The sequence below is a fragment of the Thermobia domestica genome, chromosome 12, assembly GCF_964235325.1.
Source record: "Thermobia domestica chromosome 12, izTheDome1.hap1.1, whole genome shotgun sequence".
NCBI classification, from domain to species: domain Eukaryota; kingdom Metazoa; phylum Arthropoda; class Insecta; order Zygentoma; family Lepismatidae; genus Thermobia; species Thermobia domestica.
Window position 1 is genome coordinate 17,203,980 of NC_137465.1, and position 25,826 is coordinate 17,229,805.

Below are 25,826 nucleotides of genomic sequence, written 5' to 3' on the forward strand. Positions count from 1 at the left end.
TAAGTGGTAAATCCGGTTTTCAATATTGCTTCCCTTTTGTAAGTCTATAATGTGAGATAAGTGGTAAATCCAGTTTTCAATATTGCATCCCCTATCATTTGTAAGTTTATAATGTGACATAATAGGTAAATGCGGTTTTCAACATTGCACCCCATATCATTTGGAAATCTATAATGTGAGATAAGTGGTAAATACGGTTTTCAGTATTGCTTCCCTGTTGTAAGTCTATAATGTGAGATAAGTGGTAAATCCGGTTTTCAATATTGCATCCCCTATCATTTGTAAGTTTATAATGTGACATAATAGGTAAATGCGCTTTTCAACATTGCACTCCATATCATTTGGAAATCTATAATGTGAGATAAGTGGTAAATACGGTTTTCAGTATTGCTTCCCTTTTGTAAGTCTATAATGTGAGATAAGTGGTAAATCCGGTTTTCAATATTGCATCCTATATCATTTGTAAGTTTATAATGTGACATAATAGGTAAATGCGGTTTTCAACATTGCACCCCATATCATTTGGAAATGTATAATGTGAGATAAGTGGTAAATCCGGTTTTCAATATTGCTTCCCTTTTGTAAGTCTATAATGTGAGATAAGTGGTAAATCCGGTTTTCAATATTGCATCCCCTATCATTTGTAAGTTTATAATGTGACATAATAGGTAAATGCGCTTTTCAACATTGCACTCCATATCATTTGGAAATCTATAATGTGAGATAAGTGGTAAATACGGTTTTCAGTATTGCTTCCCTTTTGTAAGTCTATAATGTGAGATAAGTGGTAAATCCGGTTTTCAATATTGCATCCTATATCATTTGTAAGTTTATAATGTGACATAATAGGTAAATGCGGTTTTCAACATTGCACCCCATATCATTTGGAAATCTATAATGTGAGATAAGTGGTAAATCCGGTTTTCAATATTGCTTCCCTTTTGTAAGTCTATAATGTGAGATAAGTGGTAAATCCGGTTTTCAATATTGCTTCCCTTTTGTAAGTCTATAATGTGAGATAAGTGGTAAATCCAGTTTTCAATATTGCATCCCCTATCATTTGTAAGTTTATAATGTGACATAATAGGTAAATGCGGCTTTCAACATTGCACCCCATATCATTTGGAAATCTATAATGTGAGATAAGTGGTAAATCCGGTTTTCAGTATTGCTTCCCTTTTGTAAGTCTATAATGTGAGATAAGTGGTAAATCCGGTTTTCAATATTGCATCCCCTATCATTTGTAAGTTTATAATGTGACATAATAGGTAAATGCGCTTTTCAACATTGCACTCCATATCATTTGGAAATCTATAATGTGAGATAAGTGGTAAATACGGTTTTCAGTATTGCTTCCCTTTTGTAAGTCTATAATGTGAGATAAGTGGTAAATCCGGTTTTCAATATTGCATCCTATATCATTTGTAAGTTTATAATGTGACATAATAGGTAAATGCGGTTTTCAACATTGCACCCCATATCATTTGGAAATCTATAATGTGAGATAAGTGGTAAATCCGGTTTTCAATATTGCTTCCCTTTTGTAAGTCTATAATGTGAGATAAGTGGTAAATCCGGTTTTCAATATTGCTTCCCTTTTGTAAGTCTATAATGTGAGATAAGTGGTAAATCCAGTTTTCAATATTGCATCCCCTATCATTTGTAAGTTTATAATGTGACATAATAGGTAAATGCGGTTTTCAACATTGCATCCCATATCATTTGGAAATCTATAATGTGAGATATGTGGTAAATACGGTTTTCAATATTGCTTCCCTTTTGTAAGTCTATAATGTGAGATAAGTGGTAAATCCGGTTTTCAATATTACATCCCCTATCATTTGTAAGTCTATAATGTGACAAAATAGATAAATGCGGTTTTCAACATTTCACCTCTTATCATTTGGAAATCTATAATTTGATAACAAAACTTACCTGTCTTCATGTATTAACTGTTAATTTTCTTTCTTCTTTTTAGGTTTCCTGGATCAGGAAGCATGACCTGCATATCCTGACTCATGGGATGCATAGATACACCTCAGATCCGCGGTTTGAGGTACTGCATCAACTGAAATCCGACGACTGGAATTTGAGGATAACCTCAATCAGAAAACAAGACGAGGGCCTCTATGAGTGCCAAATCAATACCGATCCAAAAGTCATGAGGGCAGTCTCTCTTGTTATTAGTGGTAAGTAATATAGCTCCTATTTCTACAATTAAATATATGTTTTATTTAAAATGTGATAATTTCTACATGATTTGTGACTCTGTATAATTCTGTCAAGTCAGTGATGCACCCACGCGGTAGGTCAGAACTCCCTCCGAAACTTCTAACTTGTACAATTTCTTAATAAAACTATCCTTGTTAATCAGAGAAATGATTGGATGGCTTTTAGTATCTACCTCAGATCCATTGTCGGCTCCGTAGCTACTACCGTGACTTGTAGTGTGCCGTTGTAAACGACCTCCTTTACACGTATACTCACCGTCAATGACGCATCTACTCCCTACGCACGCACCCACTCGCTGTCTGTCGGCCTCCCCTGCTACTCTTCTGTCCTGACTCGGTTAGATAGCATTTGTGCTTTTCAGTGGTCACTTAGCGCAGGTTGTTAGTGTTTTATGTCATGTAGCTTTTATGTTATATGACCACAAAATTACTCATCACAATTACAAATAAATAACCGTAATCAACAGACGAGTGAGCCAGAAGCATCAGCTAGGGGAGAAACTAAATAATACCCAAATGATTGTAGGCTAAAGATTTGATCTCATACTTCATATGTACTCTTTTTTTCCTTATATAAACAATACAATTCTAGTTGTTTGCGATTTAGGTGACTGTAAATACACGGGAAGGTCCCACAAGTTGTAGCTCAAATCTGATTGCCACATAGAACATCTGATAGAGCATCATGAGAAATGAAAATGAACAAAATTTAAGATGCTATAGACCAGAAGGATAGGAGCTATGGGGCTTCAAAATTTGAATACCCCCCCCCCCAAATAAAAGGTGAAGGAATCATGAACGTTTAAAGTAAATATCTTGAAAACTGTTAAAGGATTCAAAACAAAAGTTCTACAATATAATGAGAACATAATCCTCTGTCGGAAACCAGTGTTGCCATAGTTGAAGCAGTGTTGTCAACTCAGCATAAAATATTTTGTTTAAAATAGCATCATATTCAAGTGTTCACAGATTTAAAATGCACTATTTCATTTATTGAAATTCTACAAATCTTAGAGTAAGATGCAAAATAATGTTAATTTTTGTATACTTGCACTTTATTTAAATTTGAAATTAAATAAATTTTCTTTTTTAAAATCATTATTATTATTATCAAGCATTGCCTCTATTTGAATTTGCAGTTTCGTGATGCCCGCTATCCAATCTTAGAATTTCGGAACAGATGTCGCGCTCATCGCAACGGATGGCTATGTGGATTTTTTTCGACTTTTTTTAATATTCACTTATTATTTACATTAAACTTGTTATTTATTACAAGCATTCAATATCTTATTTTAAAATTGTTATAGATAATTATTAACAATATACGAAAGAAATAACAATCAAACTGAGTAAATTTCAAACCAGAATACATGAGAAATGCACTATTATCACCAAACATAACAGTGAAGTGTAGTTGGTACAGTGTTACACACTGTTGGAGCTACGTGTGAGGAAAATGTTCAATGGAGAAGTCTGATATGTGGTGACAGGTGGTAATAATGGAATGCATTAGAAAAAAAGTGTGGGTTTTGCATCATACTTCTCTAGCCCCGATGAATAAGCAGACAACAGATTATTTTATCAATATTTGGAAGAGCAGATACTTTGTCAGTTTATGTATTTCTTGTTAAGTGGCATATGCTTTTACTTCCTCTCCAAGTACCATACTTTTACTTGTTAAGTGACATATGCTTTTACTTCATGTACCATATGAGTGACATATTCTTTTACTTTGGAGCTGACAGGACGTAAAAATGACATAATTTAATTTCCTTTTTCAAATGCATCAATATTTTGTGATACTGTTGCTTGAATTAAGAGCCGCAAATTCCACTGTAATGGCTCACACATTCCTAACTTAGATTATGGTTTTATACAAAGTTATTGTAAAAATCGCAATTAACAACAATAAAGCGTGCTTAAATTTATCAGATATCTGGTGTAGTTGCTACACTTAAACAAATATTTTATTATAGTTTTAGATTTTAAAGAGAAAATAGATTTGTAATTTCGCGTTGTTGTCAAATGTTATTTTGAAGTTGTGTAAGATCACGTGCAATCTGTTGTCGTAAAAAAAAAGGTGATTATGAAGAATAGTTTATGACATGGAAGAAGTGGAAACGATTTATTACTTAAATTAAAAATACATAGTTTGTTGATTCTTATATTATCATCAGTGGCGTATTTAGGGGGGACTTCCGGGCTGAAGCTTCCCTGAAATCTTACTTACTATAGTAAAGTATATGAAATATCTTGCAGAATTTTCACATTTTCAAGCAAATCCCCTCCCGAAACAAAATCGTAAATACGCCACTGATTATCATACAGGATGGCATAATGAAACCTCTAACATTTCAAAGCCTAATGAAACAAAAACTGTTGCAGATAGAAACTTGTTAATTCAAAAACATAAAATGGTATTAATTACAAAATAGTAAAATGGTGATTATTTTGCTCTGATTTGAATTCGTTTATTCTGCTATGTATTCAAAATGACAATACAATTATGGTCAATAATGCCAGAGGGAAAATTGAGGAGGAACGCGTGGGACGCAGTCTCCTCACCTCCAAAAAATATGTACGATGTCCCAGGCCCGTAGCCAGTTCGAAAATGTAGGGGGGCGGTGAAAATTAGGGGGGGCGATCCAAAAATATTATAATTCATCCCATATTATAGTTTATTTGCAAGCCCATTGTGAAAATTTTAGAGGAGGCTATTAAAAATTTAGGAGGGCCCGGCCCCCTGGACTCCCCTGGATACGGACCTGTGGCGTCCCCCCAGTTCCTAAAAAAAATACCATGGGCAAAGGTAGGCAGGGAGGACGACGTGATGTCATCTCTAAGGCCCGGATTTTTATGTTTTTACATATTTTTGCCTTGTATGTACACTGATGAAAATATGAAATGTTCGCAAATTACGAAGTAAGGAGCCATATAAACCAAAATGACGTTACATATTTTTACACATTTTGAAGTCTGCTACATATTTTCCGTCTACTGTACACATTTGTACATAAATTCAGTTCCCTTGCTCCTTTTCGCTAATTTTCTTAAAATAATACGAAAATGAAAATAGGCCTATATATAGAACAATAATTCAAAAAGTACTTTATTTAATTATCTATATTTTCTCTCTCACTTTGTTCAATCGATTTGCATTGCGGGAAAGCTGGGCTAAAATAATTTGTACACTCTACAGTATGCAAAGAAACGTCGTCAGTTATCGCTTCCAATCCTGCAAGAAAGAAAAAGGTCTGATACATATAAAGAAAGAAAACAATATAAGGATTTTTGTGTTTATCGCCTTTGCAAGCAGACGCCATTCGGATGTGTGCTGACAAAAAAACTAAAACGCACACCGTTGGCTGGCTTTCTCACCTTTTTCTGTATGTGCAACCTGTACAGGTGGGGGTGGGGTGGCAGTAAGAGGGAGGTGATTGGAGCGGCTAGGCTTTATCACTTGTTTCTTAAATCGAATCAAAAATTGTTTTTGTATGACTCGATGGCTACTCCGCCATTTCTTCCTTCAAACAAAGGGGAAAAGGATTCAGTTTCGCGACCGGTTTGTTAGTGTGCATGCTTGTGACCGAGTCAGTTTCTTGTTTTCTATGATGGCTTCCTCTTTAGCGTCAAATTTGAAATCGTGGATAGCTATGGATGACGCTTATACCACCGACGGTAAAAGTGTTTTCTGTCAAGTATGCGATAAGAAAGTGGTCTGTTCAATGTAGTCACAATTGGATCAGCACATGAAAACAGCTATTCACATGAAAAATAAGGTATTACAGCGTGCCGCAAAGCAAAAACTTTTAACCCAAACAAAACCAGCATCTGAAAACAGCAGTGAATTTTACAAAGACTTGCCAATGTGTTCATAGCAGCAGACATACGGTGGTACAAATTGCAAGTCCCACAGTTCGCGTCCATTTTGGAAAAATATTGCAGGAGACACATTTCTGACGAATCTACTATCTGCAAGAATTATTTAGATATGTGCTATGAAGATACTATCAAACACATTCGAGCTGAAATTGGTGATTCGCATATATGGTTTGCGATGGATGAAACTACAGACGTATTCGATGCCAATCTGGTGGTAGGAAAGCTTTACTCTGATTCTCCATCACCATTTCTGACGTGTTCAAAAGTTTTGGACAAAACAAACCATTCCACAGTTGCACGTTTCGTAAATGATGGACTGAGAGTGTTGTGGTCAGAAAGTGTTCCTGCAGAAAAAGTGCTTGTGATGTGTTCTGATGCTGCGGCGTACATTTAAAAGCTGCCGATGCGCTCAAAGTGTTCTACCCAAACCTCATTCATAATAGGTGCTGTTTGGTCCATGGATTACATCGTGTAGCAGAGTAAGTGCGGATCAACTTCCCTGAAGTCAATGAGCTTGTGTCTTCTATTAAGAACGTTTTTGTGAAAGTCCCTGGTCGTGTGCAGTGCTACAACAATATGCTACCAAATGTGTCGCTACTACCGCAGCCTGTGCTGACACGGTGGGGCATCTGGATACAGGCTGTTAACTTCTACAATGAAAATTTTGATGCTGTGAAGTCAGTTGTCACCACATTTCTTGCAGAGTCCAGTGCAACAGTATGTGATTCTCAAAGTGCGTTCAAAAAGCCTGTTGTTCAATGTTCACTAGTGTACATTACAAGTAATTTCGGGTGAATTGCAAACGTTATCGAGAAACAAAACTTCAAGACTTACTTGAAAGAAGCGATGACAACAATGGATGATGTGGAGAAGAAACTCAACATTGTGCAGAGAGATATAGGTGCGAAAATTGCCCGGAAGTTCGAGTTATTTTTGAAGAGTAATCCAGGATACCTAACATTGAGGACTGCATGCAGGATATTGGATGAAGAAGAAACGGAGGCCCATGAGGAAATCAGCACTGGAAAATGTCATTTGTTGAAGTTCACTTCCTGTGACCTGGAGAGTCTTTCTCAGCCTATAAAAGTATCCTGACTAACCAACGACTCTCTTTAGCTCCTGAACACCTGCAAAGTATGTAGTGGTTCATTGTGCATCAGCAAAGTAAGCGCCTTTTTTCTAAGATTTTTTTCATCATATACAATAATATGGTTCTCATTTTTCTGTGAAACAATTTCATTTGTTACTAGTGAAAGCTTGAAGTATCTGTGGATAGTTAGTTAATTTTTTGAATACCATTATATAAAATATTTAGTGGTTCATGTTGCGCTCCGAAAGTAAGCGCTCGTTATTTTAAATAATATATATTTTTTTCTATTTCGATATTCAATAATGTGATTTTCATTTCCCTACTAGACAATTTCATTCTTTTTGTTTTTTTTTTAATTTGAACGTATTTGTGTCAAGTTAGTGACACAAAGTGTTTGAATACGCAGTTCATTACATAAAATATTTAGTGGTTTATTTTTCGTCTGGAAAGTAAGCGCTTTTTGTCTTGAAGACTTTTTTTCTATTTTGATATACAATAATGTGTTTTTAATAATGTGTTTACAAAGTCTATTTGTTCTTTGTTAAAGCTTGAACGTATCTATCGAAAGATAGTAAAGTTTTCAAATTCTAAACGCGCAGTTCCAAAGGTAAGCGTTCTTTCTCTTAAATATTTTTTTCTCTTTCGATATTTTCTATTCAATAATGTGATTTTCATTTCTCCACGAGACAATTTTATTTGTTCTTAGTGAAAATTTGAACGTATCAGTGACAAGTTAGTGACAAAGATTTTCCATTGCGTAAATTATTTAGTGGTTTATTGTTCGTCCCAAAAGTATGTTTATGTTTATATGTTTATATTTTTTTATGTTTATATGTTCAATAATATGATTTTTTTCTTTTTTGATACATATTTTCATTTGTTTCTTCTGAAAATGTGTACGTATCTGTAGGACGTTATTTACAATTGTTTAGCTTTTATTACATAAATGTTACATATTTTTATTACCTAAGAAAATAGCACAGATACAAAATAAACACGAAAAATATTTTTACATATTTTCATATTTTTAACATATTTCTTACATATTTCATTGATTTTTGTTACATATTTATGTACATATTTCGGTACTTTGTACTACATAAAAATCCGGGCCTTAGTCATGTCGCTACCTTCCATCCCCCTACATTTTCAGATTCACTTTTACACCTGAATAACTCCCAATAAAACTTCTCACTTTTTGATCGGCTGTAACGCTGTCTGTGGACAGGCTTCAGAATTTGGGGTCTCGGCCAGTGATGTTAGGTCCTCAAGTTAAAATCTCCCTCAGAAATGCTTAAAAATTCCCTTTTTAAGATAAAATTTCTTTAATGTTTGTTCACTATAGATAACCTAATTCCAACTCCCTAATTCTTTGCTGAATATTAAAAAAAAAACATTAATTGCGTATCTATGGATCATTATACTATGCTCATGTCTCCACATTTGTGCTTTCGACCTTCTGGTATTACTTCAATGTTATCTTGTATAATTACATTCTCAGGTTAGGCCGCGGAAGAGTTGTGGGAAAAAAAAATAGTTTGTTACTTTGTGTGTGTGATTCTGGAAAGAATGCCACCGTCTTTCGTCCTACTGCTGCAGTGCTTAGTAACATAACATTTGTTAAAAAGCTAAATTTCCCTACATTTTATCTCATATTCGTAACATCTCCCTTTTTCCCTCTTTAAAAAGTTATTTGCTGAATCTCCTTACGCCGCGGGAAATTTCCCTCAAACTAGTATCATTCATCTCGGCTCCACTCACCGTTCTTCCTACTGTTATGGCTTGATCTGTAGTAGGCGCGCACTCAGAATTTTTTTTGGAGAGGATCCACACTTTGGGGGGAGTCCAATGCTAAAAACCATTACATCTATGTAGTATTGAACAGGTATAATTGTGTACCCGCTAAGTAACGGTAAAATACTTCTCCCTATATTTCCAGAAATATATAGAGCTAAACTGTTTTTATAAGAAAAGGAGTACAGATGATGTGTAAAATGAAATTTTCATACTACATCAATAATTTCTCTGTTAAACAAACATAGTTTGATTAAGAAAGATTTGAAATATATCTTGAGAAGGAAGTTTTGGGATGGTTCCGAACTTGACGGACCTCCCCGCGGTGGGTGCGCTCTGATTAGGAGCTCTGCACGCACACAGTCGAAATGTTTTCCGAAGCAGAAGGTCTGTAATTACAGTGCAAACAGTTTTCTTTTAAACTTTGTTATTCCACGTAATGAACATGTTCCTGATCAAAAGACTGTGTTGCAATGGGTTTATCATTTCCAGTAATGGATTCATTTTTGATAAAGAAAAAAATCTGGGCGATCTAGAAGTGATCTTCCCTCTGAAAATATTGGTCTTGTGAGACAATCTGTTTTGCAGTCACCGAAATGTTCCTAAAGCAAACATGCTGCAGCCAGGCCCGTATTTAGGTAAGTGCTATTCTGTGATCGAGCACAGGGCGGCAGAATTTAAGGGCGTCAAAATTTTGGATTTTTTAAAAGATTCACAATACAGTAATATTTAAAAGTAGCAACTCTCAGAGTGCCACGCAAGTGCGGGAAAATATATTCATGTGTTTAATTCGCTCTAATTACAGAGGTTACTAATAAGCTAGCTTATCTGATTATTTTTTAAAAAGTCATCCTCTCCCACCCCCACCGAGGGGCGAGGATGAAGTTGAACATCATGAAAACTGATACCGTTAAACTCAGCGACCTCGAAAACTATGAACTCAACACTAATATCTATCGTTTTCGGTTACTTTTCAAATGTCGCCCCCTTCGTGGGAAGTGGAGTATGACCTTGAAGTTGAATTTGATTAAAACTGTCACTATTCATCTCAGCGACCCCAAAAACCATGAATCCAACTGTAATATTGGTCATTTCCTGGGGGCGGAAAATTATTTAGAGCACAGGGGCGCACAATATATATTCTAAATACGGGCCTGGCTGCAACTTTCTAGAGAGAATGTAAGAAGAGTTTTACAAGAAGACCTGCACTTTCACTCAAAACTACTTTTAATACTATAACGATATGATCTTGTTCTTAAACATTAATATTGAGCCATAAACATACAAATTACCTTTTTTACACACTTTGTTTAATTATAATGGAGAAGCGTATACAATTCACATTCTATACAAGTTTCTAAGATGTCTGCTTCATCTACTGAATAATTCTATTTAATTTCTGTTGTCATGATGACGACAACAAAATTAGAATACATAAAAACATTTGAATATTTTTTATATATTAACATTATAAACATATTATTTCTTTGTCTTTCTTTTCTTCTATTACTAGAGTCTGCCTAGTATATATTTGAAATACATTATGGCCCAAAATTACAAGTAAATTATAATTGATACAAGTAAAATATACAACATGCTGTTGTAATACCATTTTATATTTTTGAGTAAGCAAGTTCCAATCTGCAATACAATTAGTTTTATTAGGCATGAAAATATGGTGTTTTATTGGTTTACCTGTATAAATCTACACGGTGTGCGTGGGTTTCCTGGGGGTCCTCCCACTTTCTTCATTCCACCGTTTCATTCATTACTTATCATTACCGTCTCCTTTAGCATATGCGTGGGACGTAACACTCAAAGATTTCATTTCATTATTTTTTTCTGTATAAGTCTATAGGTTAGGTTACATATATATAGATTTAGATTTACATTCGTTAGTGTCCATATAGTATTTAGTTAATTATTTATGTTCAAATATAGTGACAAATTACTATTCAAACAAGTAAGTTTAATAAAAGTAATTTCAGGAAAAACTTTCTACTACGATCATTTTAAATACTAGTTAAATGAAATATGTCATGTAGTAAGCTAGGCACTATAATATTTATGTTCCATTTTGTTTACAGCGTTGAAAAGAAAAGTACGACCGTATTCTTCAGGTATACTTCTAGTTACACAACAGTGCATGCTTCTTAACTTTCAGTAGCAATATTAGAAACACACACGGAGCAGTTTATACAAAATTTCCTGTGTTCTTCTGCAAATACAGCGTGTCCATAAAAATTAATATTAAAAACACACACGGAGCATTTTATACAAAATTTCCTGCGTTCTTCTGCAAATACAGCGTGTCCATAGAAAAACTATTATACAAAAAAGTGGTATTACGTCGCTTTAGATAATCGTATTTAAATGAAATTGAATTGAAAGAAAACTCAAATATTTTTTTCTATATCTTACAGACGTTGAATGTGGGCCCCACGATTGGCGATGCAGTTATCAAGACAGGCCCGTAGCCAGCCCCAAAACTTAGGAGGGGCGGCTGAACTTAGGGGGAGCCCGATCCAACCATATGATAATTCATCACCATATTATAGTTCTTTTGCAAGCCTACTGTAAAACTTTTAGGGGGCCAGCAAAAATTTAGGGGGGACCCGGCCCCCTCTAGACCCCCCTGGATACGGGCCTGTATCAAGACGATATTTCCATTCACGCCACACATGCTCCAACGTATCTGGTGAAATGGACTGTATGTCAGCATTGATACGAACTTGCACTTCTTGTAGTTTCTGAGTCAATGGGGAACATAGACACAATCCTTTTACGTAACCCCTTAAAAAGAAGTCACAGACCGATAAGTCAGGCGACCGCGGTGGCCAATTGTAGAATACATTATCATCATTTTCAGCACGTCCAACCTATCTTCCTGGCAGTCGCTCATTCGGATGTTTCCGAACATGTAAATGCCAGTGAGGAGGTACTCCATCTTGTTGAAAGATAAAGTCGTTGCCTTCTTCTTTCAATTGTAGTGACCACGTCAAGATAAGTTGGACCTATTACAGTGGCTTCTTAATAAAATATAATAGTATTTTGATGGACACGCTGTATAGTAACTAGAAATAGATTCCATGCACTAGCATAACTCTCACTTTGTTTCCTTTTGGGAAGCGGAAAATAATAATAAAAACATTAAAGTTAGTAACCATTCGTTAACACTTTTCACGTTTTCTTTCTGCTTTTTAACGATTACATGAAGTTAATTATGTTTTTGAAAAGAAAAATGATAAAATGTAATTTTCTGCTTTTTTTAGTACTTTCCTGTAGTCTATCTTTTTGTTTAATTAGCTATTATTTCTTTACCCCATAGGTTTAGGTAAATACCTAAACTGAAAGTAGGACACTAACTTCCCTACAAAATGGGTCGGTGGTTAATTAGCGTATTAACACAGTAACTCGATGAGAAAGTTCATGGTCTACCTCCGAACACTGTAGTCAGATCATAAATAAATTTTCACGAATTTATCGCGGAAGCATACTCGATTGCAGAAAGCAGCTTTTCATTTCTTTGTCATTTTTGCTCAATAGCGGTCAACTTTAAGACCGAAAATGGTTAATATCTAGCACTTCCGGCACAGTGGTGGATTTAGTCCGGGGCCCAGGCAGGCCTAGGACCCTCAATGTTTTGAGTGATAAAAGTTTATTTTTGAAAATTTATAGTAAACCCATGAAATACCTATCATAGTCTGGGTTCTGGTTGATCCCCCCAGCTTTCATCTTCTAGATCCACCACTGTTCCTGCGAATAGTTTATCTCCATACTAACTCAGTTCCTAACCCTCTACATCCTGGCGAGAATTGATGCTGATCCATCAAGCGGTTCTTGAGACTTTTTATCTTGGGAATAGGCAGACGGAAGCACGGACAAGCAGAGAAAATACGAGGGTAATTTAACTCGAACTGGGAACACAGCTACGATAGGAGTGTTGTGTGAGCAGAAGACAAATGACGAACATAGTGTGTTCCGTGGATGTGTACGAGTCAGTTCATCAATGCTGCGGTCCCATATTACGGTGTGTGTGCCGAGTAGACATTGTTAAAGTGATTGTTGTGTGAAATACCGCCCTTACGAATTTGAAATTCACGCCAATTGAAAGACGTGTATGGCGAACACAAATGGGCTAAACCGTTTGAAATTCACGCCAATTGAACGACATGTATGGCGAACACAAACGGGCTAAAGCGTTTGAAATCCACGCCAATTGGAAGACGTGTATGGCGAACACAAACGGGTTAAACTATTTGAAATTCACGCCAATTGAAAGACGTGTATGGCGAACACAAATGGGCTAAACCGTTTGAAATTCACGCCAATTGAAAGACATGTATGGCGAACACAAACGGGCTAAAGCGTTTGAAATCCACGCCAATTGGAAGACGTGTATGGCGAACACAAACGGGTTAAACTATTTGAAATTCACGCCAATTGAAAGACGTGTATGGCGAACACAAATGGGCTAAACCGTTTGAAATTCACGCCAATTGAAAGACATGTATGGCGAACACAAACGGGCTAAAGCGTTTGAAATCCACGCCAATTGGAAGACGTGTATGGCGAACACAAACGGGTTAAACTATTTGAAATTCACGCCAATTGAAAGACGTGTATGGCGAACACAAATGGGCTAAAGCGTTTGAAATCCACGCCAATTGGAAGACGTGTATGGCGAACACAAACGGGTTAAACTATTTGAAATTCACGCCAATTGAAAGACGTGTATGGCGAACACAAATGGGCTAAACCGTTTGAAATTCACGCCAATTGAAAGACATGTATGGCGAACACAAACGGGCTAAAGCGTTTGAAATCCACGCCAATTGGAAGACGTGTATGGCGAACACAAACGGGTTAAACTATTTGAAATTCACGCCAATTGAAAGACGTGTATGGGGAGTGGTGCGTAGATATCGGAAACGTGAATAAGTAGTGTAGGAAGTTTGTAGTTAAAATTCACGACGAAAAAGGGAGCGGAAGACTGTCAATTTCAGACAAGACAGTAGTGAAAGTTGAACAAACCAGTAAATAATATCTATTTCCTAAGGTGAAAAAGCATTTAGCCGCATCGCACGTTTCCCTAAACAAATAGTGGCAAGCTGGTGGGACATGGGCGTACAGAAACTGTCACAGCGCCTACAAAAATTCATTGACCGAAATGGAGATTATGTGGAGAAGTAGAAGAATGAACAAACTTTAAAATTACGTGAACATTATTGAAGAAAAATGTTTCGTTGGATTTATAAAAAATAGAAAACCTTACGTTGGAATTACCCTCGTAGATATCTATTATTTTATTTCTAGCACACAGTTATCAGGGTTGGGATTACTCTAGTACAGCGTTTCCCAACCGGTGTGCCGCGAATGGGTCACTGGTGTGCCGCGAGGAGATCGAAACAAAATTATTAATTCTATAGCAATCAAATTGCAAGACATTGAAAAAAATGTATATTTGTATTTTACATTGCTATGAACCTTTACTATAAATCTACAATTTTAAGTTTCATGCTGTGTTACTTTTCTGACATTTTTAATGTTGAAAAAAGTACTTGTTATCATTGTTATGACCATTATCGCTTCTTTATTGTTGCAGACTATTTCGTAACTTGAAATTTTATAATATCATTCAATCCTTTTGCAAAGCAAACATGCATACAAATTACCTACATTTGTATTTTGAAAGTAAAAGAGATTTGTTTGTTTGTTCCTTATTTAGTGATCTTCATTCTTAGTGAAAGGTTGGATACAGTTTTCGAAAAAGAAAGTTTATTTTTAAAAACTTGAGTCATTCTTATTTCATTGCAATTGTTTTCTATTTTTAAATTAGAATGAAAAATAAGCATAATGATTTACCACGGGGGGAAACCAGTGATCGAGCTTTCTTCTCTGTGAAAAGGTAATATCTATATGAGTGTGCCGCGAGAATTCAAGTTACACCTGTAGTGTGCCGCAAGTTGAGAAAAGTTAGGAAACGCTGCTCTAGTAGATTTCTATTTCATTAGTTTTAGCACACAGTTATCAGGACTGGGATTACCCTCGTAGATTCCTATTCTGTTACTTCTAGCACACAGTTACCAAGGTTGGGATTACCGTAGTAGATTCCTATTCTGTTACTTCTAGCACACAGTTATCAGGGTTGGAATTACCATTCTATTCTGTACGCCCAAGATTTCTATTCTATCTAGATTTCTATTCTGTTACTTCTAGCATTTCGTTATCAGAGATCCTCACATCTGTATGGGTCTTGAAACACTTAAATTCTCCTAGATTATTGCTGTGGAAAGCATACATATTTATATGATTACTTCATTATTTTAACCATTAATTCCACCTTGGATAAGGTAATGATTGAAACTTGTTCTTGTATAAGCTACAAGAAACATAACCTTTAACAAAATTCAAATGTTTGGTTTTAGGTACTCTGTAGCTCTCGAGAGTTCTTGTGTTTGTGCTCAGAGTTTCTGGTTTGGTCCAAGGCCACGTAAACTTGTGGTCAACATGAATTTGAATGAGTTTATTTATTTTTTCTTCGGAATTACCCAATTTATTCGTTCTCTCATTCGACACTGATAACAAGGAAAGATCACTCTTAACTAGCAGGCTCAATATTGGACTTAGGAAGAAATCGATCAAGTGCCATACGATATAAGAAGCATTGGACTGTATGGCTCAGAGACTTGAACACTACGGAAGTTAGAGAATAAATATTTATAGAGCTTCGAAGTGTGGTGTTGGAGGAAAATGGACAGAGAGAAAAAACAGACGAAAATGTTTTAAAGTGGGTAGGAGAGAAGAGGACACTTCTAGCCAGCATTCTTCGTAGCAAAGCCAATTGGATTTGACACTTCTACGAAGAAATTGTCTGTTTCATACCACTATAGAAGGAAAGATGGAAAGTAAGAGAGGAATAGGAAGAAGAAGAACACAACTGATCGATGATTTGAAAAATAAGATTGAAAACCATGGAAAAAACTTTTTTCCAGGCTCAAACCTAAAATTGAAAAAAAAATCTCATTAGACCTAGGAGCTGCGGGAAGACAGAATATTTAATAATAATAATAATAATAAAATTGAGAGTCATCAACACTTTAGCCCTAAAGACTATTACAATGAAATATTAAGCTAAAATTTTTCATTTTGCACGATTGTCTGAACAAAATTAATTACATTTATTTTTATTTTTCTACTTCTGCAGTGAAGCTAGAAAGATCGGTAACTATGTAAAAATATATTTCAGATGAAAAACACACTTTTTCCCTTTATATATGTAACAAAAGACGAAGTTGCAGACATTGGGTCTATGATCCATTATTTGATTCTCTTAAACTTGCATTTTCCGAGCCACAAAATTGTCTTTGGGATTTCTCCACAGACGATAATAAAATCACAAAAGTTGATCGATGCACGTAAGAGAGAGAGAGAAAAAGCAAACTTTTTTCTTCTTTTGGAGTGTCATTTGTGAAGAAACTTTTGACCAACTAGTTTTTAACGAGTTCCTTCAATTCTTTTCTCTATTTTTCTCATCTTAATATTTTCCCTTATTTTTTTCTTTCTTTCCTATTCAGAACAAATAATAGACGTTCGTAAGTTATACAAAATGAAGACATTTCATCAAAGATTTTCCAGAATTTGCCACACGAAGTTAAGAGTGTACTTTTACAGCTTAAAACATCCTTTCTCATATGCAACTGCTTCTGCTTCTTAGTAATGAGTTCTGCATACCACTCAGGATAAAGAAAGAAAATGTTTTATTACAATTCTTTGGACATGATTAGGAATATATTCGTATATAGTAGTAATATTAAACTTAAGGCCGTTATTTTTTCTAGGTTTTCTTTCAACTATTCTTTCAAACATTATTAGACTTTCAAATATGCTATTTATAAGTATGGAAAGTCTCGAAGAATATATATATCTCCGTCTGCCCGTTCGTATGTCTGTTTGTCTGTATGTTATTACAGCAACAACGGTAAGGGATACCAAGAAGCTTTTTTTTTAAAAAAAAAACACAGAAAGACAAATTGAAATGAAATCTTTAAGTTTTACGTCCCACGGTTATGCCGGTTAGGCTAAAGGAGACGGTGATTATAAGAAATGAATGAAATGGTGGAATGAAGAAAGTGGGAGGAAACGGGAGGACGCCGAGAAAACCCACGAGCACGGTGTTTGTCCACCACAAACTCCACACTGCGCGAGCTGGGATCGAACCAAGGACCCCAAGCACCGGAGGTGAACGCTCTACCACTGAGCCACCGCGCCCCCAAAAACAAACTGATTCAGCGTCCCAAGCATAGGTTTTATCGCCTATACTAACCGTTTATTCAAATCAGAAGTCAGCTCTCTATTGGCTATATGGTTAAATTACGGTCTTTGGATATGGAGGTCCGGATTTGATTCCCGAAAGGAGCTCATGGGAAAGGTTTGAATCCCACGTTAAGGTGTAAATCCACGACTTATATGTACGATACCAAAACCTCTATTAAAACCAGTAGTAATGAAAATCTACAATTTACGAGCTTGGGATTAGGAATAGGAATCAGAATTCTGGATTTTCGGGAGAATCTCCTATTTAACCCTTTAACTAGGACATTTTTCTGGAAATATGTACTCTCAGGTGACAGTAGTACTACGTCGTAGCCATAAAAATCTTAACATAATTTAATACTTCTGCTGTCATTACTTCATACACGTAGATATTCCACACATATTCTCTCTCTCTCTATCTCTCTCATACGTAGATATTACATACACACACACACATACACCATATAGGGGAGAGGGGGGTACATTTGAACAGGGGGTACCTTTGAACATTTAAGATAACAGGCTAGAAATAATAGCATATCTGGTGGTTTCAAAATTTTTAGTTTGGCAAAACTGCGTTGCGTGACGGTCAACTGTTATCTGCCATTTTAGTGTAACTGTTGATGTACAACAGTATTTTGTTGCATTTGTGGGGTGGAAAGTTGGTATTTTTGTGAAGTTTTGTAAGAATTTTGACAGAAGCCTGTGTTTTGATATTATCTGCCATTCATTGCAGAAGCAAGTACATTAGTTAACTTATCTAATGTTGCCCTTTGTATTTCACAATAGTTTGTACTATCTGGGTATTACCAAATTCCGCTTGGTCATGCCGGTTGGGGCAGTTTTGAACAAAAATTAGGGGGCACATTTGAACATTGTTCTACCTCTACTTTCCTGAAACTTATAAGTACCACCAACATGTTTGTGTTCTCAGACAAGGAAGACAAATGTTCAGTGCCAACTGCTGATATTGAGTGTAGACTTTGTAATCCCACAACTTCTGGAGAGACAAAGCGTACTGCGAAAATTCCAACATTTCATGTTGATTTGCAGAATTTTAGGGTAGAATACATTTTGTGTTTAGCCCGGGTAGTGGTGAAAAAAATGTAATTTCTTAGATTTCTTAGATTGCTAGTAGTAATAGGTTTTCCATTAAGCCTATCAGGTATGACGAGCAAAATTAAAAAGTGAATCATAATCATATTTTCACAGATATGCTACGATGATTGTATTCTTTTAAATTTTTCTTCAGATCACACCTACGCCTATAGATATGTTGTCCACATATCCTTTTGTGTGTGTGTGTGTGTAACGTATAACGTACAGCATATATGCAGGCCCGTATTTAGGTAACTACTATTCTGTGCTCGAACACAGGACGTCACAATTTAGGGGGCGGCAAAATTTTGGATTAAAAAAAAGATTCACAATAAAGTTACATTTAATACTATCACACTCAGAGTCCCGCGCAAGAGCGAGAAAATGTTTAATTCGTTCTAATTACAGTAGTTATTAATTAGCTAGCTTATCTGATTATTTTTTAAAAAGCCATTCTCTCCTACTCCCACCCCAAGGGGTGAGGATGAACTTGAACATCATGAAAACTGATACCCTTAAACTCAGCGACCTCGAAAACAAGGAATTCAACACTAATATCTGTCGTTTTCGATTACTTTTAAACTCTCACCCGTCTCACTCGGGAGTTGAGTATGACCTTGAAGTTGAATTGGATTAAAACTGTCACTATTCATCTCAGTGACCCCAAAAACTATGAATTCATCTCAATTCAGACGTGTTTCCGAAGGGGAGGCAAATTATTTTGAGCACAGAGGCGCACAATATACAAATACGGGCCTGCATATATGTTTCAGCAATTATTACTATTATCATCATTTCCTTGCCATACGCGATTGGTTAATTCTTGTGCCTTAAACCGTTAATGGTGCTTTGTTACATTAGCCTTGTTGTTCGTAAACGAATTCATCCTGAAAATAACGATTATTCTAGTAAAATAATGGTTTGTTCAAAACTGCCCCACGTATGTTCAAATCTACCCCATGCTTGTTTAAATCTACCCCCCAAGGGGGTACATTTGAACGACACCCCCTGCGCCCTTGCACAGAATGACAAGATCAAACAAAGTACTCTATTTTATGGCAAATATAATGTATATTATATTTAGTTTTTGCTACAGTTCTAGGAGGAAATTTACTGAGAGTTTGGAAGCAAAAACGAATATTCGAAAACAGATGTTCAAATGTACCCCCCTCTCCCCCTATATATATATATATATATATATATATATATATATATATATATATATATATATATATATATATATAGTTTCTGGCATTCAGTTTCAGACATATCCTTACACATACTCAGATACTCTGACATTTGGATGTGAATTACGAAACTGTCTGGTATAAATATTTGTTTGATTGACTATCATTCCCTACATATCATCTCACAAAACGTTTCAAAATAGTCCAGAACACTCGCGTTGGCTGGAATTTTGTGCCCTTATTCCCGCAGTTTCTGAAAACAGAAAGCGACTTCTACAAGACCTGGAACTCCAAGTCATACTATCCGAATCGTCATTACAAACATTACTATATTCACATTGTAACGTCTCTGGCTCACTTGCTTCATCTGTATTGAATCAGTCATCCATATCGTTATCTTCGAGCAGTCTATGCATGTCTCTCAGTGATGCCAATATGAAACATTATGAAATCCCATGTCGAGAGGCAAAAAATCCCATGTTACGTATGAATTTCCTACGTTACACTAATTAAAAGTATTATATAATATTAAAAATTAAATTTATCTCTGTTACTTTTTACAATATCTAAATTAATAAGCCGTAAATTTCGGTCTTCTTGAAAATTCCCATATACGCTGCTTATTATCCCTTTCCGAGAAAATAAGGTAAAAAACTCCCACGATACGGGATTTCCCCCACAGGTTGGCATCACTGATATTGTGTCTTCATCACACAGCTCATTTTTCTTCTTTCTGTTTGTGGACGCTGGTTCTTAATTTGTAGAACGATGAAACAATGATGTATGTTTCACACAGACAACAATAGCACACAAGAATAAAAAAAAAAAAAAAGTTACAAAAGACACTACCTCACCTAGACGTTTACTACAGTTTTGAAATGCAGTTTGTGCCTCATTTATTACTGCAGCAGCTGTTCATATTACGAGCAACAATGTATCATCTGATATTGCAAGAGCAATTCTGTTTGGGCATTATTGACATTCAGACCCATCTATTGATTTGTTTCCGATTTAAATATAAGAAGAAAAGTTTGCAAGAGAGATCTTCGTCATCGCCACTGAACATTAGCGTCGTTTCAGTCAAGACGTAGTTTACGTTGTAGCCGTTTCCACTGCACATATGCCATGACGTAGTACTACGTCATAACCAGTTAAAAGCAGGGCCATCGCGCAGGTTGTAAGGGCCCGGGGTTAGAATTCCCAGGTGCCCTCACCCAGCGTATTATGAAAAACCAGAGTTTATTCTGTACTCCTAGATTTAAATATGGAATGTAAGATATTAAAAAAAAAAAAAAAAAAAAAAAAAACATTTAACATCATCATATGAATTCCTTGAATTTTGTTGATTTGTTGTCCTGGCGCCCCCTCTAGCCACGGCGCCCGGAGCAACCGCCCCGCCCACGCGACGACCCTCGTTAAAGGTTTAAGTAGATTTTCATGTTTTTACATTAGCAGTGGCGTATTTAGGGGGGCTTCCGGGCTTAAGCCCCCCCGAAATCTTACTTACTATAGCAAAGTATATAAAATATCTTGCAGAATTTTCACATTTTCAGGCAAAGTCCCCCCCCCCGAAACAAAATCGTAAATACGCCACTGTACATTAGTATATTATTATGTTAATGTAAAAACATGTTTGTGAGACATTCCATTTCATTACAATATATCATTAACTTAGATACCGTACTATGCATAACAGTTGCAAAAACAGTATTTACGTATACGTTATAAAACTGAAACCTAGTGGAATTACGACATTTACATCCCATATTTATCCTCTTAGGCTAAAGAAGACGTGTGAATAATGAAAGTAAATGATAATTATGAAATAATTGGTGGTGTGATCATGTGGGAGGACCCGGGAGAACCTCAAGAAACTCCAATTACAGGATGTTGTCCACCACAAACCCGCATGGCTGGGATTTAACAAGGGACCCTCATACCAGAAGTATATATGGTAAATATCAAAATATAACGTCTATTTAGAAATGCTGTTGTATTTTTAACGTGGTATCATTTGTGACTTGCTGTAAACTTGAACAGATTTTCAAGATACGCCACTGATCTGGTCGGTTGCGTATTGTAATTTTATCAGTGATTTTGGATCTGTCACAGTATAGTTTAAAGCTTTAGTTTTCCATTACGACATGGGGCTTACACTTTACAATTATTTTTAGTAAGTATCCTGCCTGTTGAGAAGTCCTGGAACTAATGAGGTTTTTTTTTTTTTTTTTTGATTTGGGTCTTTAAATATTTCTTCCACGTTTCTCTATCTCCAGCTTTCTCTTTTAACCCTAGAACGCAGAACATGGGTCAAAAATGACCCAGCAGTAATTTCTGTATAGATTTTTGTCTGCAATATTTGTTGCACAGTAGTTTTTCTCCGTGACATCTTCTATTGGTTTGTTTACTACATAAAAATAATGTATTTAAGTTTTTGGTTTTGTATTTATTTTTTACACTTTATTATATATATTTCTATACGTAGTATACCTAACATGGGTCATTTCTGACCCGCGGTATATTTTAGTATTAGATTACTATTATATATTAGTATTAGTATATAATACTAATACTAATCTTTATAGTAGTATTAGATTAGTTCTTTACTATAACAAATTAGTATCTGTTTTACTAAAATGTTATTATATTTGTAGTAGTATTATTACTACTAGTCTTGTACTTTGAATTGGATTTTTTTTTAGAAATATATACTCTGAACAGACTAATCTTATGGACCCATGGACCCATCATAAAGACCCATGTTATGGAAACTAAGGTACAATTCATGTCATGCGTTTAAGGGTTAATTACCAGTATTTTCTTCTTTTTTTCAAGTTATTGATCACTTGTGTTCTCTTTCTTCCTATTCCTTGCTCTCCATCCATCTTTCTTTCTACAGCGGTATGAAGAAGACAATTTCTTCGTAAGATGTGTCCAATTCAATTGGCCTTTCTACGAAGGATGATGGCTAAAAGCGTCCTCTTCTCTCCTATCCGTTTTAAACCATTGTTGTTTGTTACTCTTTCTGTCCATTTTATTTTCCCCATCTTCCTCCAACAGAGCATTTCAAATTTCTCTATATATTTCTTCTCTCATTTACGTAGTGTCCAAGTCTCTGAATCATACAGTCCAATATTCCGTACGATATTTTTTCTGATATCAGTTTGCATTAAGATGTTATGGTTTAGTTTACGATTTTTACGATGTTATTGTGTCTTTTGTGTATTCAATTAGTTCTTCTAATTTTCATTCTCCCAGGATATGTTACGTTGTTTCAGCTTTATTTTATTGTCTTCTCTACTTGTCTATTTTTGCCATTGAATTTTTCTTAGAATGCGTTTCCTTTAATACAGTGGTCGCCAAATTTAAGAAGCTTGAGCTACCGTACCGCTTCTAAATTCTACTGCAAGCTACATGACAGTTGCGAGGGAGCAACGAGCAGTTGTTGTCGTCAGTGTCTCCTTTCGTTTGCGTCAATTCAGTGGAGGAATTAAGGTAGCCAACCGGAGCGCTAACGCGATCTACTGAAAATATCCCCGCGAGCTACAAGTGGCTCGCGAGCGATAATTTGGCGATCAATGCTTTAGTACAATGTTGGTACGTCATTCTCTTGGATTGGTACAATATACCTTTTGTTTCGTGTATTATCATTAATAATAATAATAATAATAATAATAATAATAATAATAATAATAATAATAATAATAATAATAATAATAATAATAATAATAATAATAATAATAATAAACATAAACGCAAATACTTAAAATATGAGGATAATAAAAGCAGGAGGCTTATTGGATATTGTATTATAGGTTTCTGGCTTCAGAGAGGAAAAAGCTTGCCTTCGGAGATCATTTAAAATCTAAAAGACTTAAAGGAAGTAAGGAGCGCTTTTAGTATTATGGCGAAAGAGGCAATTCTGGTTTTTACGACGACAGAAACAAAGCTTTTGTATGCAATAAAAGAAGTCTTGTAACATCCTCGACTATATCACTCTCCATTATTCCCTTAAGTCTGTCGTCTTCAGCCTGACATCATATTCTATGAAATTCATGCGTAAAACATGAAGAAGAAAAAAAAAGGAGGGTAACGAAGAAAACGGCGCACTTAAAAGGAATGCTAGTTACTTTGGGAGTTCGTTTTGGAAGATGCTTCTCATTCCAAAAATAACGTTGTTGATAGATTATAATGTTTTGTAGCTGAAGTAACGTTTTTATGATCTTTGTAAACGTTTACTTGCTTCAGGTTGTAAGATACACATTTATGCAATGGGAAAGCAGCTCTTAATAAGCGATGTTGCAATAAAAATATCATCTCGAGCTACAGTTTATATGAGATATTTATTACTTTACAAAGCACAGATGCTTAATTGCTTATCCAAAAGTTATTAGCATTTACCATTTACCATGATATCTATTGATTTTCTTTTAACCGTGATTAATTTAAAGGAATACAATTTCTCACTCATCACTGAATTGAACTGAATTAAAGTACCTCACTATTAAGAAGGGTTATGGCCGAAGAAATGGCATACTGAGGAATGTGTTGCGAACTGTTATTTCTTGCTTCTTACTAGCAGTGACGGAGCTATAAGGATGCCCCCGGAGATCCACGTCTACTTGACCACTTAGTGCTTTCCCTCTGCTAACTTAGTGGTCATGCAAATGAAATATTTAAGTTTTACGTCCCACGATTATGCCGTCTAGGCTAAAGGAGACGGGGATGAAGAGAAATGAATGAAATGGTGGAATGAAGAAAGTGGGAAGAAACGGGAGAACCCCGAGGAAACCCACGAGCACGATGTTTGTCCACCACGAAGTTCACACGGCGCGAGCTGCGATCAAACCAGGGACCCCAAGCACCGGAGGTGAACGCTATAAAGCTGAGCCACCGCGCTCCCCTAACTAGTGGTCATGTTGCCACAAACTAAAAACCGGTATTAAAAACCGTAGTACTGGCCCATAATCACTTTGTCTATTAAACATTCTAAATTATTTTAACATTAGTTAACCTTCCCATAAGTATTAACCCCATAAGTATTAACCTTCGAGTTCAAAAAAAAAAAAAAAAAAAAGTTCCTTATAATGTGTCTAGAATATAATGTTGGTTGCATCACTACATGTATTGTGTGTTTTTGTGATGAGTTTTTCGACATTCTCCCCTTTTCTCCCACTTTTTAAATCTGCCATTTCGTTCATTATCATTACCATTATCAGCAACAAAACCAGCGACGTCCCTCACTCATTTTTTTTTACAATTTTTTGATGGGGGCGTCGCTGATTTTTTTGTTTTAAATGATGATGATTTTTGAGTTTAACGTCCCGTTCAGCAGCGAGGCTATATGAGACTTGGACCGACTAATTAACGTTAAATCCAAATCCGATTAACGTGGAATCGAACCCGGGTTTCCCACGCCAAAAGCTCGTTAGCTAACCGCTTAGCCTGGAAGGAGCTCTTGTTTAAAATGATATAATACCCTTAGGTACATCATACATTTTTTTTCAGGGTTTAAAAGTGATGGCAACATTGAAAAATTAAAACGAAACAAAAACTTGTTTCTTCACAGTTTTAGACCATTTTAGACCCCTAAATTTCAGAACTTTGAATCCAGCTTAATATTTAAAAAGAGTTCTTTGAAACACTCCTTTTAGCATGCTTTTGGGTACCGAAGCTGAGTTTGCAACTTTCCCCTAAGTTTTCCTGTTGTTTATTATAATGTTTCTTTTACAAAAGATCAATTTGAAATCTATTTTATACACACTTGTAGTTGTGTTTTTCCAGTTGGCAATTTGGATTCAATTAAATCTTATAACTTCAAGAATTGTTAAATTAAAGTTTTACTCTACAAAAATAAAGTTTGAGATATGAAAAACGAAAAAAAAAAAACATTTAATTTAAGAGAAAAACAAGAGAAAACAACACTTGGATTATAGCTATATCAATGTATTTTCATTTTACATATATATATATGTTTGACTTTACTCATTTACTATACATATTCATTTATTTTAACATAGGGTCCACGGTGGCTCAGTGGTAGAGCGTTCACCTCTGGTGCTTGGGGTCCCGGGTTCGATCCCAGCCCCCGCCAAGTGAACTTTGTGGTGGACAAGCACCGTGTGCGTGGGTTTCTCGGGGTCCTCCCGTTTCCTCCCACTTTCTTTATTTCACCATTTCATTCATTGCTCATCATCACCGTCTCCTTTAGCCTAACTGGCATAACCG

At 35.7% G+C, this 25,826-nt stretch overlaps 1 protein-coding gene across 1 annotated transcript in view; it reads left to right on the top strand.

The window, feature by feature from the left end:
- LOC145666350 (zwei Ig domain protein zig-8-like) overlaps nucleotides 1–25,826 on the top strand; it is a 631,696-nt gene that overhangs the window by 511,454 nt on the left and 94,416 nt on the right. The window contains exon 3 of the mRNA XM_081733483.1: nucleotides 1,979–2,189. Coding sequence (XP_081589609.1) covers nucleotides 1,979–2,189 — 211 coding nt within the window. The remainder of the gene's footprint in view (nucleotides 1–1,978; nucleotides 2,190–25,826) is intronic.